The 17,678-nt window shown below is 46.9% G+C and overlaps 1 protein-coding gene across 4 annotated transcripts in view; it reads right to left on the bottom strand.

Annotated features, from left to right (window-relative positions):
- Positions 1-762: 762 nt before the first annotated feature.
- ITGA7 (integrin subunit alpha 7) overlaps positions 763-17,678 on the bottom strand; it is a 57,455-nt gene continuing 40,539 nt past the window's right edge. For 3 of the 4 annotated variants that reach the window (XM_063119952.1, XM_063119949.1, XM_063119950.1), the window contains 14 exons: positions 17,194-17,363; positions 16,200-16,349; positions 15,348-15,460; positions 14,606-14,795; positions 12,868-12,951; positions 12,671-12,750; positions 11,231-11,308; positions 10,450-10,552; positions 9,577-9,753; positions 8,703-8,801; positions 7,587-7,700; positions 6,680-6,778; positions 5,468-5,593; positions 763-2,527 (listed from right to left, as the gene is read on the bottom strand). In XM_063119952.1, the coding sequence (XP_062976022.1) occupies positions 2,348-2,527; positions 5,468-5,593; positions 6,680-6,778; positions 7,587-7,700; positions 8,703-8,801; positions 9,577-9,753; positions 10,450-10,552; positions 11,231-11,308; positions 12,671-12,750; positions 12,868-12,951; positions 14,606-14,795; positions 15,348-15,460; positions 16,200-16,349; positions 17,194-17,363 (1,763 nt within the window). In that variant the 3' untranslated portion in view covers positions 763-2,347. Of the gene's footprint in view, positions 2,528-3,975; positions 4,089-5,467; positions 5,594-6,679; positions 6,779-7,586; positions 7,701-8,702; positions 8,802-9,576; positions 9,754-10,449; positions 10,553-11,230; positions 11,309-12,670; positions 12,751-12,867; positions 12,952-14,605; positions 14,796-15,347; positions 15,461-16,199; positions 16,350-17,193; positions 17,364-17,678 lie in introns of all 4 variants that reach the window. The other variant, XM_063119951.1, reaches the window with a different exon arrangement.

Raw genomic sequence — 17,678 nt, 5'->3', positions numbered from 1 at the left:
TCAAAAACTTGGATGACTACCTAGAAATTAGACCCTTCTGAGTTCCAGGATGGTTGAGGCCTCGATCGTAGCAGCCTTTTATCAACACCCTGAAGACCAAACAGATTTAGGAGCAGAGGAAGCTGCCTTATATTGGGTCAGACCATTGATTCTTCTGGCTTGGTATTGTCTGCACTGAGAGGCATCAGGGTTTCAGACAAGGATCTTACTCAGACCTACCAGGTTCAGTCTTTGGCACCTGGAGATGCCAGAGATTGAACCTGGGACCTTCAAAATGCACTGTATGGTATATTTAATATAATCTTCTGTGAACTGGAGTGCTTATGATAGTCTTTAAGGTGCAACAGGGCTCCTCGTTGGTTTTGCTGCAAGTGACTAATACGGCTGTCCCAGGGAAAGCCAGTTCACAATGGGTTTACTGTGAGGCCTTGCTCCTGATGCCTCTGGAAGTAGCCATTCGTGAGGTTTCGGTGTGGTAAGCTCTCAGCTGGTTTGTTTTCTACACCTTATCCTAGCACAAGGACTGAGGTCACTGCTAGGACAAGATATAAAAATCTGTGTGCATCTGTGTATATTTGTACCACAGTATAGTCCTTACACTTCCATTCAGATTGCTTTCTCTTTTAGAGTGGAGGTGACAGAGAAAAGTCCCTGTGACCCACCCACCCCTGCTATATTTAGTAATCACAAAAGGCAGATCTGAAAGCATTCGTCATCTGCAAATTATCACAATTTGAGTAGGGCAGAAAGTTGAAGGAAGCGACAGGGACAGTCTTACTGATAAAATCCTTGTTAGCTTCAACACTTTTCAGACCAGTGAAGGAGACACAGCTAGTTGGATTTAGGAGCTAAAACACAGACGTGTTCTATAGCAGTGAAGCCATTTCAGAAGTTTGGAGGGAAGCTGACATTTCCCTCATTCACCAACTCCTCATTCTTTAAGCCATAAGAAAAGATGAATTTGCTCCTACATTAAACGTATGTTGGACAGTGTGGTTTGGTGGATAAGTAGCAGACTCTAACGTGTCTTTGTTTTTGAGCATGGCTCCATCTTGACCCATTTGTTTTTATTATTCAACATTTTCATAACATTATCAATAAGGATTGTGAAGTTTTTCGCTTATCATCCTCAAACTACCCTTGTGAAGTAGGTCACTGAGTCCCAATGTTTTAAAGAAGGAAGCGTGGCCAAAGAGACAGGGACTTCCCTAAGAGCACCCAGGAAAAAGGTGCCAGGTGTGTATGTGTGTCGGGTATCACAACAGAGGCTGCAATCCTACACACACACACACACACCTGGGAATAAGTCCCATGGAACTCAGAAGAATTTACTTATGAGTGGACATGTATTGGATTGCACTGCACAGGTGCCACTGTCATGTGGTGAAGGAGGAGAGAATGGAGGGGCTCAGAAACGTGCTGTTGCATTCTGTGCAGGCACAAACGTTTTCTACCTTGTTGCTGGGTGAAGCAGGCTCTCCCCCTGCTAAGCTTCCATGTGATACTGGTGCACTGAATCACCCATGCATGCTGTGTGTCTGCCAGTGCATATTTAAGGCTCAGCAATGACATGACTCCATAACAATCCAAGCCTTGCTTGTTTTTAAAGAAGACGGCAAGCCATTGGAGAACCACCAAGAGGATCTTTTTGGTATCACTCCTTAAACAACAGTAATAAGAACCTCTATTACTAAAGCATGTCATCTGTGATCCATCCCAGCTCTCAACTTCAGGCATCCAGCGTCTCTGATATTAGTCTGACAATATAAATTACAAAAGGCTAGCATGAAGAAAGTGACAGTCTCTCGTGCCTTCTTCACGACAGGTTTTTTTGTTTGTTTTGGCTTTGAGGCCCTGTAACACACGCAAGGAATCCAAGTTCTCATTCCCAAAGAGTCAAGTCTTCCAGCAAATGTGTGCCCCTTCTGAAGTGAAGAAGACCATGCAGTCCCTGCTCTCAACAGCAGGGTGTACAGTTCCTTTCTTTTTCAGCAGATAACTCTTTGGGGAAACAGGAAAAGCAGAGGGTTCCTTCTAACGTTGCTGCTACGTTTCCTCCATCAGACACTGCCCAGCTTTACCGGAAAAAAGCAGAGTACCAGGAAAACCCCTTAGAATTTTTGGCCTTGTAGCATCAGTCACCATAACCCCCAGCGTTAAGCACATGTCTCCCTAAATCTCTGCTGGGCGCCCCTCCCCCTGCTAAAACGGGGCAGTCCAGTGTCTGCGATCTTTCAGAGAGGAGAGTAGGCAAGAGCTGTCAGGTCAGTACCACCAGAGAGGTCCCTCAAGTAGCAGCTCCCTCCCAATCAGAGGCTTGCCACAGGAGCCCAGAATGGGGATGTATCTAAGCAGAGACAGGAACATGACCATCACTGTCCCCACTCCAGTTGGTGACCCAGTCCTTCTTGGTGATGGTGCCTGTCTTCTCCTCGTGGAAAAGCTGGCGCTCCTGGCGGGGAATCTTGATTGCGTGGTATTGCGGCACCTTGTCTTCTTGGTAGCGGGCGCGTTTGAAGAAGCCGAGCTGGAAGAGGAGAAGCCATGATGTGAAATCAATGAATGGGAGTGCTAGAAGGTAGGGTGTCCCGTGTTTTGCCACCAAACCATGGGGCTGCATCCACCAACTACAACCAGTAGTGAACAAAGTGATGGTGGGCCCACTCTTGCTCCCATTCTTCATCTCTGGGGCAGAGCCTGTTCACTGCATAACATGCACTTGGAATGCATAACCTCTTGCCATGCGTTCTGACACTCACATACAAACACGCATGAGGATTCAGTCATCCTGGCACCCTTGTCCCCTTGCAGCCATCTTCAGAGTCCCCTCCTGTATGCATTTGCTTAGCACAGAATGCCCACTTGTGTCTTAAACTGCATCTAGATGGTGGGTTATTATATTCCAGGTCAGATACCTTTAGAATTAATAGCACGAGAAGCATTCTGGGCAAAGGCAATTAGATTTCCCACCCAAGATAGTTCTGCAAGAAGCACTTGCCTGTTTGGACTTTGGGGGATCAGTAGTGCTGTATCAGTGTATCTGTTTCCATAAAGTGGAACCATCTGGATGTGTTATGGTTCCTAATCCCCTTATACATTCATGTTCCCTCTCGAACCAATCCAGTGTCAACTCCAGGATTTTGGGGAGGGGGGGCACTTGGGCGAGATGTCAACAGTGAACCTTGTCCCTAAGTGAAGCTACCCCCTTCTTGCTGCTGCCATTGCTGTCCACCTGCTCGCCCTCTCCCTTTGGGCCCAATCTGCCTGGCGGTAGAGGGCAAGGCGAGAGGCTGCTTCTCCTTGCCCTGGCCACTGCTCATTTGCTTGGAGGGGGCAGGTGAACAAGCAGCGAGGAGCAGCCGGGACAAGGTGCTTTGGGGGGTGGCAGTGGGCCCCCGCTGGTCTGTGGTCTCGGCCCGTGCCTGAAAGTGGCAACCCCGCACCACCAATCTAGCCCAAGAATTGTGTGCTCCAGTGTGCCCTCATGAGCACACACTGCATGTTCTTCACACTTACGTTGTTTTGCATGCAAGCACTTGACTCCCCAAACGTTTCAGATTTATGTTCTGCTTCACACTCGCACACTCTCAGTGACTTCATACTTCTAGGATTTTGGTGTTTATCCGCTAATGGTTTCTAAGGCCCTTGAATATCCATCGGTTATTTCACAATCATGCATTGTTACGATCAATATCCTTGCAATCCACAGAGTGACACACACATGCGCACAAGAACAGCAATTCCTCTAATACGTTAGGATTTGCGAAATCCTGCAAATGTGCTCCAATGTGCACTTAGGTATACTCAGAAGTGCACTAGAACTGCTCTTTGCTCGCACATGCACTAGTATTCTTAATGAGCTCACGCTAAGAGCACTCCATCATTTGCTATTCCACTCCTCTTCTACGTTTGTGCTCTCACTCCTACACACGTGCAAGCAGAGAGTCAGTTAGGTGGGTGAGAGCTGGGCATTACCACTAGGCCTCCATGGCCTGCCTGTCAGCATCAGATGGCTGTATGGCCAGCCGGGCCCGGTAATAGTTCGTGGAGTATTTGGATACCCGGCTGGTCCTTTTGAAGAAGCCACACTGGGAGTAAGGAAAATTATGAATGCTATTATCAGTTTTGCCAGCGATCAGCTCCTAGAGATGGTGGGCTTCTTTAACTGAATGTTTTATAGCACGCTTGTTACTGGCCACTCACGGATATTTGCGGGTCATTCTGACAACGCTGTCAGCCTCCTGTGCATCTCCCGCTCCATTATCCTGTTCTAGCACTAAAAATAAAACTTCAGAAACCCCGACTCTTCTGGGATAAATTGATATCTGTTGGGTTTTCCTGCCGTGTGCAGGCAAAGTTGCACTATAAAATGCCCACTAGAGGGTGCTGTCCCTTTCAACTGCATTGAGGCTGCACAAGCCATGTGGTCACTCTTTCTTCCTGCACTCTTCCTCATGTAATTACAGCTCATTGCAGAAGTGGAAGAGATGCAGGAAGCAGAGCCATGGTAACGGAAGAAGATTTCCCCCGTCTGAAGGGGTTTGGTGTATAAAGACCTGAGCAGCAAGGAATCACCTATCTGTGTTGAAGGGTATCTCTCAAGCAGATTTCATCTCCCATCACACTCCACAGGGTAGAGACTTTAGGTAGGGTGACCATATGAAAAGGAGGACAGGGCTCCTGTATCTTTAACAGTTGCATAGAAAAGGAAATTTCAGCAGATGTCATTTGTATATATGGAAAAACTGGTGAAATTTCCTCTTCATCACAATAGTTAAAGCTGCAAGCGCCCTGCCCTCTTTTAAATCTGGTCACTCTAGTATAGCTCCTGCAGCTTTAACTGTTGTGATGAAGAGGAAATTTCACCAGTTTTTTCCATATATACAAATGACATCTGCTGAAATTTCCTTTTCTATGCAACTGGAGCCCTGTCCTCCTTTTCATATGGTCATCCTACTTTAGGCCTCATTCACCAGATCATTATTTCCAACATGTGAATCCTATCTGATACATTGCACCTCTTTTGGAAATATGCAACCTCAGGGATACCACAGCTCTGGAGAACGGCCTCTAAGGATGAGGCTCCTGTTGTGATGGAAATTTATCTCCAAAAAGCAGAAGATACCATTAGCAAGGCAATTATTCCTGATATTGAACCATTGTTGCTAGGGGATATAGGAACATAGGAAGCTGCCTTATGTCAGACCCTTGGTCCATCGAGTCCAGTATTTTTGATACTGATTGGCAGCCATGATTCTCCAGGGTTTGAGGCAGGATTCCTTCCTAGCCCTCCCTGGAGATGCCAGGGGTGGAACCTAGAACGTTCTGCATTGCAAAGCATGTTCTCTACCACTGAGCAAGTTGAGACTGCCTTGTAAAATCTGCTCTAATGTCAAATATGGTGGAGGGGCATTGCTAAACTGTGTTCCATAAAACCATCTCCGCCACCTTCTTCAGGCCAGCTCACCTTCCACAGGATAGAGACTAGCAGGCCCAACACTAGGATGCCAGCTAGTACCGCAATGAGGATGATCCACCAGGGCACACCTCGCGTCACGGCCACGATGGGATCCAAGTAGACAGTCACTGGGATCTGGGGGAAAGAACTGAATCTGAAATGTGCGACGAGGAATGACAGCTGACACGAGATCAACCAAACATGCTCAGCAATTAGCTGAAACAGACAGACGGTCAACTCTCTCCCTCAATAGAACAGGCACAACAAAACTAGGTTCTTGCTAAACTACAGATTGCAATTGAACTAAAGGCACATCCAGGCTGGGAGTATGTTTGGACAGTCTGCTGCTGCAATTTGTATAGCAAGGAGGCTCAGTCTACACTGCATCCCATGGTATTACAGTTAGCACTCGGGAGGCTCACCTACACCAAGCAGGATATCCCACTATGAAAGTGGTATATAAAAGGCAGGAGCCACACTACTGCTTTATAGCAGTATTGAAGTGCACTGACAACTGTTGGGGCCCATGACACATACCATATACTGCTTTTATACCGCTTTCATAGTGTTAGATCCTGCTTGGTGTGGAGGTGTCATGGCCCCCAACAGTTGTCAGTGTACTTCAGTTCCACTATAAAGCAGTAGTGTAAATCCTTCAATGTACTTCAATACCGCTATAAAGCAATAGTGTGGCTCCTGCCTTTTATATTCCACTTTCATAGTGGAATATCCTGAGCCCTGGGTTTTGCATGACCTGGCCAATATCCCTCCACCATCATTTTCATACCATTTTTCTCTTAATGGGCACTGTTGGTCAATTTCAGAAGCCCCAATCCATATATTTTAATGGGACAGGGAGAAGTGGGATTGCATTGCACTTATTTTTGATTTCAATAAGATTCCCTTATTCTGAGCTACAAAATATTTTAGATTTCTGCAAGCACTTAACGCCCTCCACTGCCAGGTATTTACTGGCATACGATGGGGCATTTATGCCAATCATCTACACAGGTCTAGTATTTTATTGAAACTGTTTTTAGCTGTCTAAATTGTTTTAAATGTTATATGTATCAATTTTTATGCTGTGTTTTATTATGAATTGTTGTAAACTGCCCCGAATGCTTCAACTATTGGGCAGTATAGAAACAAAATGAAATTATTATTATTACTAACAACAAGCAGCAGCAGCAGCAAATGAGCTGAACTGTGAGGGTGCAGCACCTGTGTAGTGGCATCCTTCAGAATCAGGTTGCGGATGGTGGATTTCACAGTGATGTTGGCTCGAACAATCACTTCCACTGATGTCACATCAGAGTATTCCTAAGGGCAAAAGGGAACAGGGCTCAGAACAAGCAAAAGTCACCTGGGAGCTGCCAAATCACCAGGCACACAGCTATTGGCCAATCCAGAGCCTTAGCAGGAAATAGGGTCAGGTCATGAACCATTCCCACACACTGTACAGGTCAACAGCTTTAGATACTATCTGGGTACTCCTTGTAATATTTTTTTGTTTTGTACACTGGTAGCTAATTATCTTCTATTGTGCAGCCAGCTCGCTTTAACTCAGTCAGGCAGCAAGAATCCCCAGAGCCAAACTTTTAAAAGCACAAATTCAGCAGTGCAGCAGCAACAAAAATGGGCTCATTTAAAGCAAAATAGCCCTCTTTTCCCATCGCTGCAGCGGCACCAAATTTCGATAGCAAACCATGAATTTCTGCTTTTAAAGCAGCCTTCCCCCCGCCCCAATACAGTGCCACTGAATTTCAGCAGCATGTTTGACACTGCAGTGGCAGAAGAGACAGGGGTTCACTGCCCCCCAAACCTATGGAAGTTGTCCACCCATTTAAAGTTCTCATACACACACACACTGAGGTAGCTCCAGGTTCCCTAATAATGGCTAAGCCTCCGTTTATTTCCCCCCACTGCAGGAGAAGCTATTTCCCACTTGGTTGAAATACAGTGTGCATGCCACACATCTGGCAAAGGTCCCTTCAGTCTTGTGTTTGTTGTTGCACATGTACCCGTGCAAATTCCCTTGTGAACAAGGATACACAGCAACACCATGGCCTACCCCAGAGAAGTATATATTGCTGTTCCTCCGATATCCAGCAGGGGAGATCAGACTAACCTCTAGAAAGGTACTGTTCCAGAGACGGGCCCAGACGGTGAGCACAGCTGAGCGGTCAAAGCTGTAGAGCGGACACTGGAAGAGCTGGCAACAAGCAGTGCCCTTAGCGCAATCCTGAAGCACAAGGCAAAAATAATAATAATGGAGGATGCTAGTGCCAAGAAGCAAATGCAGTATCACACTTTCTTTGGCCTCAACTAGACCAACTGGAGAGTACAAAAACCCTTCCTACATTACGGTTCTCCTTTTCTATACGGGCATCTCAATGAGTAGCAGTAGCTGGCAGCTACATGCAGTGCTTGCTGACAACCCTCACCTTTCACAGAACTTGCTGACTCAATGGCTGTGATCATGTTATCAATTACAGGATTTTATTTCTAGCACAGGATCCATTCAATGCGTTAGATTCCCAAGAGCCTCAAGGTTTAATTAAACAAAGAACACGTTTCTAGCCCTCATGGTTTCAGAGAGGCACTGCAAAGGGGAAGGCATTGTGTGCTGTGAGTCTCTGACCTGGGACCAGACTGGGGTGAGGGGAGGTGGGGTGGTTGATGCTGCTGCCGCTGCCGTGGTTTCAGATGACACAGCACTGTATAGTGCCCACTTATGCTCCCATCCTGACCTTGAGAGCACACTGTGTTCTATGCACAACTGGTAAAACAAAGTCCTGATGTTGTTGTTAAAAGAAAAACAGTTTGAGAGGCTGCATGTTTTAAGCTGAGGGACAGCAATGGGGAGAGCCAACTTAAATGCTTTCATTGCTGGCCATTTTTCCATTCTAAGTCAATCACCACCCAAACAGTTCTCCCCCCCATGGGGTTACAGATACATATTTACCCTTGTAAATTGCAGCCTTTTGAGGCTCTTTTCCAGAGCTTTGTTACATGCATCAGCCATTCACCCCTTTCTATGACATTGTTTCTCTATAGGGGTGGGGTGGGGTGGGGTGGGGTCACATCACAGAATACCATGTTGTGCAAAAGGTTCCATTCTTGCCTAGCAATCTCATTTATTTATTTATTAACTTTATATACCGACCCATAGCCGAAGCTCTCTGGGCGGTTTACAAAAAGGCTGTCTGGAACGCACGCAGCCGTGACCAATGCCCTCACTCACCAAGGTAACATTCTTTCGCCTCTCCCAATAAGTCAGTGACTGGCTGGGCATCTCTGTCTGCTCAGCCTCTCGCTTCTTCCTAATGTGATTAGGCGGCTCCTGAAGAAAAGTGAATGGGATTAGGGACACTGCCAATATTTGTCATTTCTGCTCTCAAAGCAAAAATTGCGTTTCCACTGTTGTCTCAAACAAGCAACAGTTTTGCAAGAAGATTTCTGGGCTCCATTAAAAGAAAAGAAAACCCAGCAACCTGATATACAGGCGCATCAATGATTCAGATGGGCGTTCGGTCGGCACATTTGAATGAACAACAACGTGAAATAAAGCCATGACCGTGCTTTTGCATAGGCCACCATGAGCAATAAAGCCAGATCTGTTCTCTTGCAGGGGGAGGGGGGATGCATAACAAGATGAGGCTTTTGAATGAGGCATAACGTGAATTAGCAGGACTGTGCTTTGGTAAGAGGAGCAATGTACAATAAAGCCAGGTTTATGCTCCGGGATAAGGAATGATACACGATTTAGCCAATTGTGCATGTGAAATTCATCAGCAATTCAGAAATTGTGAACGTAGTATCAATGCAAAATGTGCATGTTCATTTTTGCAGATAAAAGTCCCAAAGAAGAAATGCCAAAGTTAGAGAAGGCAGAAATATCTGCAAAAATAAATGGCCAAAGTTTGGACATCCCTAGGGGAGATCAGACAGAGAAATACTCCTTTAAGTGTGATTTCATTACCACAAAGAGCAAAGGGCAGAATGTGGCCGCAGGCACCTGCGTCAAGACTCTATGTGCCCAGAAGAAGTGGGATGAGAAGGTCAACATCACCACTGCAGAAGGTCTTCCATATTGGCTTAGTTCCCCGGACACTTACCAGATGCAGTTTTAATGTGTTGGGTCCCGGGCTGCATCTTGTGCGATGCTGAGCCTGGGTTGAGAGCTCCATCTTCAGTGGGTAGAGCAGCCACTTCCCATTGGCAATTTCATGGGGCCACATGAGGTTGAGGAAGGCCGAGCCCAGTGTGTTCAATGACTGGCCTCTGTTGGAGACCTGGTAGAGGACAGAGAGGGGACAAGCGAGGGACATGTGAACCAGGGTTAGAAAGGGATGAAAATGCAAGCCAAGGCACTTTCTTCCTAGGCTTTTTCCCCTCAGACACACTCACACACAAAATGACACATGTGTGCTTTGTATCAAAATGGAATAACGATCCCTCCCTGGTTCTGCACTCACAACCACTAGTTATCAGTAAAATCCACACTTCATCCATAAACATGCACTGGAAGGGCAGGGATATTTTTTAGTCATTTTTGTAGGGTTCTTAAGGGGTAAATAATCTACTCTTACGTAATTTTGATTAAGATTACTGAAACAGGAAACTCTATAGCCTTTCCCACAGAAGGGAGAAATATTATATCATTGGTATACAGCAAGGACTCAAGGATCCCCAAAGAACTCTAGCTTTCCATTTCTCATTTCTGCCACCTTGGGTTCCCCCACCCCACCCACTGGCAATGAAATCTGGGAGACCCACCTCCTAGCTTCAAATCTTCTGCCGTCTAGCTATAATTCTCTTGATTGCTCTAGAGTAGTCTCCCCCAGCCTGGCACTCTGCAGAAGTGTTGGACTACAGATCCCATCCTCCTCAGCCAGCATGCTCTAGACATAGCAGCAGGCACTAATTAAAAGGGATTACAAACAAGGGCTCCAGGCTCTGACCTGGAGGAGAGGAAAGGTTTTACTCACCGTCACCTTGTAGCGCACAGGACTGCCCACCTCACTCTCCTTCTTCATGGCACTTTCACCGCGTACCTCCCCACTGAAGAAGAGCTGCTGTGGTTCAGCCTCTCTGCAGAGAGCAGGGGTGGGGGCCAGATTAATCAAGGCACACGGAAGTCTCAAGAGGCAGATGATAGAGGCAGAGGCTCCCGTGGCACTGAGCACAAATAGGGTAGCTTCTTCCATTAATCCCCAGTGGCCATGTCAAACCAGTTCCTATCCTATCTATTCCTATCTATACATTCCACCCATGGTTAAGACTGGCTGGGATACCCGGGCCGTGTATACGCTACACACTGGAAAGCTGGATTATGCATCATCAAGGCAACTCAGGGGGGTGTCTTCATGGCGCTGTTTTGCTGTTCCTTCCTCTTGAAACCTCGCAGTATCGCTGCTGCAGGCTGGGGGCAGGAAATCCCCATGGCAGGAGGGAGTACAGGCCTTCCAGCAAGTAAAACCCATCAGCAAGCATTACGATTTCAGATGGCTTTCTGGACTATTCCTCCTATTCTGGATGTGTCCTTCAGCAGACACCCATCTTTTTTTTTACAGCATACCTTCCCCAACCTGATGCCCTCCAGATATGTTGGACTCAAACTCCCATAATTCCCAGCCAGCATGGTAAGAGTTGTGGTCTAATACCTCCGGAGGGCTCCAGGTTGGCGAAGCCAAGCGTGCCCTCTCAGTCTGGCAAAGGGGGTCACACGAACTGAAACTGAATGCAAACTCTTCCTATGTGGTTCCTTACCCAGTAACGGAGAGAGGAAGCTCTATGACCACACGGGCGCGCGCTGCCACTGGGGCCAACTCTGGCTGCTCTGAGGTCCTGTAGACAAGGGAAAAGAGGGGTTGGAGTGGCTTAGCTAAGGTAGGGCTTGGTATCACCACAAGGTAATTTCTGCTAGCTATACACCCCCTCTTTCCCTATGTAAACCGCCTGCAGCCTCTCTACAAACCCTGATCCGATGGAATTCTAGTATTCCCTGCTGATGACAAACAATATCACTAACATTTCACAATGTAACCCAAGCTCTGACCTTGTAAGGCTTTAGATCTGAGTCATCATGAGTAGGGGTGGATGACTTTGAACCTGTCAAGTTCAGTTTTGCTCAGTTCTCCCTTTTCTCAACCTGAAGTTTGATTCATCCCATTTCTGTATCACTCTATTTAAAAAAAATAATCTGCACAAAACTTTGTATGCATATTTATCCATGTTTCTCCTAATACATGCATTTTTCTATGCACTTTCTTTCCCTAATATATGAAAAAATTTACAAGTTATTTCCAATAAGATATGGCGTATATATATATATATATATATATATATATATATATATATATATTTACTATTACCGTATTTCTTCGATTCTAAGATGCACTTTTTCCCCTAAATAAAGAGCTCTAAAAATGGACTGCGTCTTAGAATCGATGGCATCTTAGAATTGAAGCAATACGGTAAGAGGAAAAGAGGAAGCTCCTGCAGCATCCTCGAGCCATGCAAGCGAGGAGGAGCTGGTTGGGTAAGTGCCTGGTTTTTTGTTAGGCAAATTTATTCGTAAGTCCCATTGATTTCCATGGGACTTACTCGCGTGTCGTCATCCCCTGGTGCACAGACAAGTAAAGAGCGGGACTGGAGAGTTAAGTTTACTCTTTGTTTCAACGCCCCCCCTTCTTCCCGCGCAAACGGCAGTTTCTTCTCTCACAGAGGGAAAAAAGAAAAGGACACAACCATTAGAAGAAAGCGTGGAGTGTGGGGAGGTTGGCTGGGCAGTGAGGGAAGTATTTCTTTGATTCTAAGATGCCCTTTTTTCTCAAATAAACATCTCTAAAAATGGGGTGCGTCTTAGAATCAATGGCATCTTAGAATCGAAGAAATAAGGTATAAGCATTCTTGTACACACTGTCCCCTAATACGTGCATTTTTCTTAACTGGAGAACTGCATCCCAAAATACAGAAAAGTCCAAATACTGAAGTATAACTGCATTTCAGTTTGCATACCGATTTGGGAAGCACAAATTAGGTTAAGTTCACATTAAAATGGGAACCAAACAAGCTTTTCCTCCATCCCTATCTTCATTAAATGTTATAAATGATGAGGCCTGCAGAGCTGCGGGGGGACGCTCTTGCAATGTGCTTTGCTTTGATCTAGCAAGCTCAGTTCTTGGGAGAAAGAGAGGCACTACTCACGTGCTAAGTTCTAGCCCTACATCCAGCTCCAAGGTCTCCAAGGTAATGCCCGAGGTGCTCAGAACAAGGTAGAACCGAAACTGGGGAGAGAAGTAAAGGAAGTGGGGGCAGAGGAGGATGGAAATTAGAGCTGAGGAAAAATAATTAAAAGCTGTGCATGTATGCATGTGTGGAGGTGGTAGCGGTGTTCACTTTACCTGTGCTCCACGTTTCATGGGGTTGCCAAGATCACATTCCACATATGAGGAATTCTGGTTAGACACACAGGATGGGACCTTCTCCTATGAAAGATAAGATCGCATCAGAAGAATTGATCATATGCTTGCAGGGGTTGTATGCTGCTCTGTGCCCAAAAAAACCAAAAACAAACATCCAACCCCTCATCTAAATTCTATACCAAGAAACCCAAATGTTGTGATCAGAATCAAAAATTGCATATTTAGGCTTAACCTGCGTCAAGTTCACGCCCCCTCCCGAAATCCAGCTTTTGAAAGAATTTAGAACAATACAGAAGAACTGAACTAACAGAAGAATATGGAAATTGAGGATAAATGAGCTATAAATAGTAGCTTGTGCAGCCTGTTCTTCTCTGAGATAACGTCATAAACCGCCTGGCCTCAATAGATTCTCTAGCTTCTCTTTGAACCAAGTTAAAGTCTAAAAACATGGATTCTGCCACAGACAGGACATTCTGCACTTGAGTGAATACACAAAGCCCTGGAAACATTTCTACCCATAGTGCTATAAACAATGGCTCTTCATTTCTGTGGCATTTCAGTGGCATCAAAGTCGCAGCATCTTGCGGACGTCACTATTGCTGGTGTCTCCTAGGGGACGTCTACACAGCGTTCCGAAGGCGCCCTGAAGCCCCTTGAGGGCGCCCCGAAAACGCTCGTGTAGTACGTACCTTAATCGTCCCCAGAAGAGGCGGAGGAGGAGGAGGCATGCTTCGGCAGCGCAGACTGTGGGCGGGCTGCTCCAGGCTTCGTTTCCCTTTAGCCAGCAGGCCTTGCGAGAGCTCCCAGCAGCGGGGCTGGGTTGTGGGAAGGGAGAGAGGGGACGGGCGAGGAAAGGGGCGGTGGCGGCGGCGGCAGCCCCTGTGCGGTCCCGGGGGCGTGGGAGGCGCCCCCCCCTTTCCTCGCCCGTCCGCTGTCTTCCCTCCCACGACCCAGCCCTGCTGCTGGATGCTCTCGCAGGGCCTGCTGGCTAAAGGGAAACGGAGCCTGGAGCAGCCCGCCCACAGTCTGCGCTGCTGAAGGATGCCTCCTCCTCCTCCGCCTCTTCTGGGGACGATTAAGGTACGTACTACACGAGCGTTTTCGGGGCGCCCTCAAGGAGTTTCGGGGCGCCTTCGGAACGCTGTATAGACGTGGCCCTTAACATCATGCAGCACAGCTACGCTTTCCCTCTCAATCCGGGGAACCCTCAAGCACAGCTATGCGATCTCCCAATGGTCACACGATCCCCACGGCCCCTGGCAAGTGTGACTTAACTGTGCTGCACTCTATTGCTTTCCACTGCCCTTGTGTAAGCAGTGCACCCCCTCCCCAGAACCTTCTCCTCTACTGCCCGCAACGTAACAATGCTATCCTCAATTGCATCCAACAGAGCAATATGTACGCACCCCAATGCCATAACTGCAAGCACTGTCATGCCAGCTATAATCAGCTTTCAACTCCCACATACAACTAAATCATCTTTTTTTCGACGGCCCTATCATTACGCAGCCTTGAGGGTCTCCAGACAGACACCCCAAGAGCCAGTCCTTCAAACTCCACTCGGCTCCAGTGTTGCCCCCTCTCTGGAAGCCCCATTCTGAATATTATCAGTCCTCTGGTGGTCAATCAACCCCGTAGGTAACTCTTTTCTTTCTCCCCCACACACCCCGCTGCTGCCCACACAGTGGAATACTTCACAGCACTTCCCAAAGTGTACCAAGGCATTGTAGGGGCGCAAAGTGGAGTAAGGCAAGGTAGGTGGCAGAGAGACCAACAGCATGGCTTCGTGGGCATCATCTCCATCCTGCTGTAGCTGAGCTGGATCCGAAGGAAAGTTGGTGAGATGGATCTCAAGGGCTACAAATTTTTGGTCACTCATGGAAAAAACAGCCAAATCATCTTCACCCCTGGGGGAAAGGAACAGAAGCTATAATGAGGGTCTTGGCCTACTGGAAACATGGCAAAGCAGGAAAGCTTTAGAGGGGGAGCTCTGATCAGATTAGTTCTTGTCAGTCTAGGCCAGCTTTCTCCAACCTGTCGCCCTCCAGATGTTTTGGACTACAACCCCCAGCATGCCTGAACATTCACCATGCTGGCTGGGGTTGATGGGAATTTAAGTCTAAAACATCTGGAGGGCACCAGGTTGAGGGAAAGGCCAGGTGAACTGGTTCCAAAATGGGCCAGGTAAACTGGTTCTGAAGTAGTAGGCTCAGCCTGCTGTGGGATCAACCTGCAGCCTGGTAAGGTTGGGCCTCTGCAGTACTCCTTCATACAAGCTTGGGGAGGGATGCTGGAATGCTAGAGTTGCAAAACCATTCCAATAAGGGAGAACAACATGTGTTTTTCCTCATTCACCACTACTGTGTGTTCTATGGAGCACCTACACTGTCCATGCTAAGTTAACGTTGGGTCATAGTGTTAATGCTGTCACCAAGCGAGGATCTGTACCCTGTTAATACCTGGGCAGGGGATGGAAGACAGCGTCATCAATACGAGAGCAGAACTTGTAGGTCAGCTGCAGGTTGCTTTGACAGATCTTGTCGTCCCCACAACCCTGCTTGAGAAAATTCACCTGTAGGAACGCAAGGCCAGAAGATAAGGGGGCAGGATAGTTACACAATGGGGATGGAGCTCCAAAGGCACTCTAAAATGTTTGCTGGAGGAGTAAGGACTGGCTCAAGCTGCAATGTCACTCTCCAGCTCAGGCCCAAAGCCAGAATATATAAAGTGACTTTCCCTCCCCTCACAGAGATCCAAACTGTTGGGAGGATATTGCATTTCCCTGTCACTTAAAACTGCAGTATGTTGTTACTGGAGTAACCTAGATGGGAGACTATTGGAGACCAAACTAGACGTGGTCCAGGAGACCAAAAATCAGAATCTCCAGCTAATAATAATAATAATAATAATAATAATAATAATAATAATAACAACAACAACAACAACAACAACAACAGCAGCAGCAGCCCATAGTGAATGGAATGGATTAGGTCTGGTGCCAGGAAAAGAGGTTTTTAAAATCATTTCCCCCTGCATTTCCCCCCAATTAAAATTGGGCTACTATTTGTTGCATGAAAAAATAGTCATACAAGTAAAAGGAAAAAGGAAACCAAGACACAGACTTCATTCACGAGAGCCCATATCCCCAATTGTGCATTCAGGTTTTGCTCCTAATCAATGGACTGTGACAGCAACAGCAGAGAAAATCCCAGGATCCTCTTATCCTGTTAATTAACCAATGAGTGAGGGGACGCAAGAGACACCCCCCCCCCCATCATCAGAACAGCCTTGGCCTTCCCACATGTGCCTACCTCCGTTCTCTGAGTGTTAGGCGGCAGGGCACTCAGCACAGGCGACAGTGGGCCCAGGGTGGCGCCCTGGGCCTGGCGTCTGCTACGGGCATGCTTGATGTTATAGCTCACCACCACCACGATGGGGTGCAGCTTGTCACGGACTTGGTCCTGTAATGAAGGTAATGGTTTAGGGAAGAGGGAACACCTTTCTTCCATGAAAGCCTAAATACACATGGTCTGATAGGGTCACTGTTATTTAGTGCATTAAGAAACATTTAAATGCCTTTGAACTCATTGGAAAGGATAAAATGAATTCCTACTGAGCAAGTAGGTGCATTTTTAAAGAAAAGTTAAAGTAATAATTTAAAAAGCTAGAGACAGACTTTCTTTTTTTAACGAAAGCTGAAAATTCAGAGAGGGGGGCTTAGAATACCTGCGAAGGGGCCAGACCCTCACTCCTTGCAACTACACAATGGCCAATAAAAGAACATTATTTGGCCCATTGCTCCATAAACGGATCATGTACAATACTACTATCAGAAGTTCAAAACAAGCACACCGACTTCCTAATGTCCCCCTTCAAGTTGTTGGCTTGGAGTGATGGCAGAGATGTGTCAAATAAATACATGAGGGTTTCTTCCGGTGTGGGTGAATTTGTTTGAATTAGTAAGTAGTTTGGTTTATTTATTTATTAATTAATTTTTTATCCTGCCCTTTTCTGCACTAAGCCCTCAGAGTAGCTAACAACGACGCCTACAACAGGGAGTGGTATATGCCACCCTGAATAGTATTTCTAGCTCAATTATTTGGGAAAACTGAAACATGGGATTTGAAGCAATGGCGGTGTGGCTTGTAAACATAGCGCTTATCCCAGGTTGCCATAAAGCCCGTCAAGTCCTCTCATTCTTCGTTTACCACTTTCCGACACAGTTGAGCTGGGAAAGATATTCTGGATGGCTTCAACAGCTCTAGCTGCTCTCAGGGACCCAGTACGCTTTGGTATGAGACCTACCTTCAGCTGTAACGTGGCCTTGGCACAAGCACGGACATGTTGCTTGTGCAGCTCCACTGTGCCGGAGTACTGATGTTCAGGGTCTGTGATCCTCTGGTTCCGGAAGGTGACTCTGGAAGCCTGGCCTAATTCCCGGCGATCAGTATCAGCATCAAAAGTATATTCAAGCACTGAGGGAAGGAGTGGAGGCTGTGAGTTGGAGCAGGGGAGAGAGGGTGAAAGAGAAGAGACAGAAAGCGCCTTCTATCGGTGACAAGACTCAGACTCCTCTAGGTGAGAAGCCGGCTGCTTAAACAGGGTGCCTCTACCTGGTGTCAGGGTTAGCGTTAAGGACCAGCATGTTGGTGATCTGGACCAGAGCGAGAGGCAGGAGAACCAGCAGGTTGCAATAGTGAAGAGGAGGAGGAGCAGCTCAAGGATGCTCTTGTCAGTGAGCCACTGACAAGAGCATCCTTGAGCTGCTCCTCCTCCTCTTCACTATTGCA

This window comes from Elgaria multicarinata, chromosome 3, assembly GCF_023053635.1.
Source record: "Elgaria multicarinata webbii isolate HBS135686 ecotype San Diego chromosome 3, rElgMul1.1.pri, whole genome shotgun sequence".
Classification (NCBI taxonomy): Eukaryota; Metazoa; Chordata; class Lepidosauria; order Squamata; family Anguidae; genus Elgaria; species Elgaria multicarinata.
This window is presented reverse-complemented; position numbering and strand designations above follow the sequence as displayed.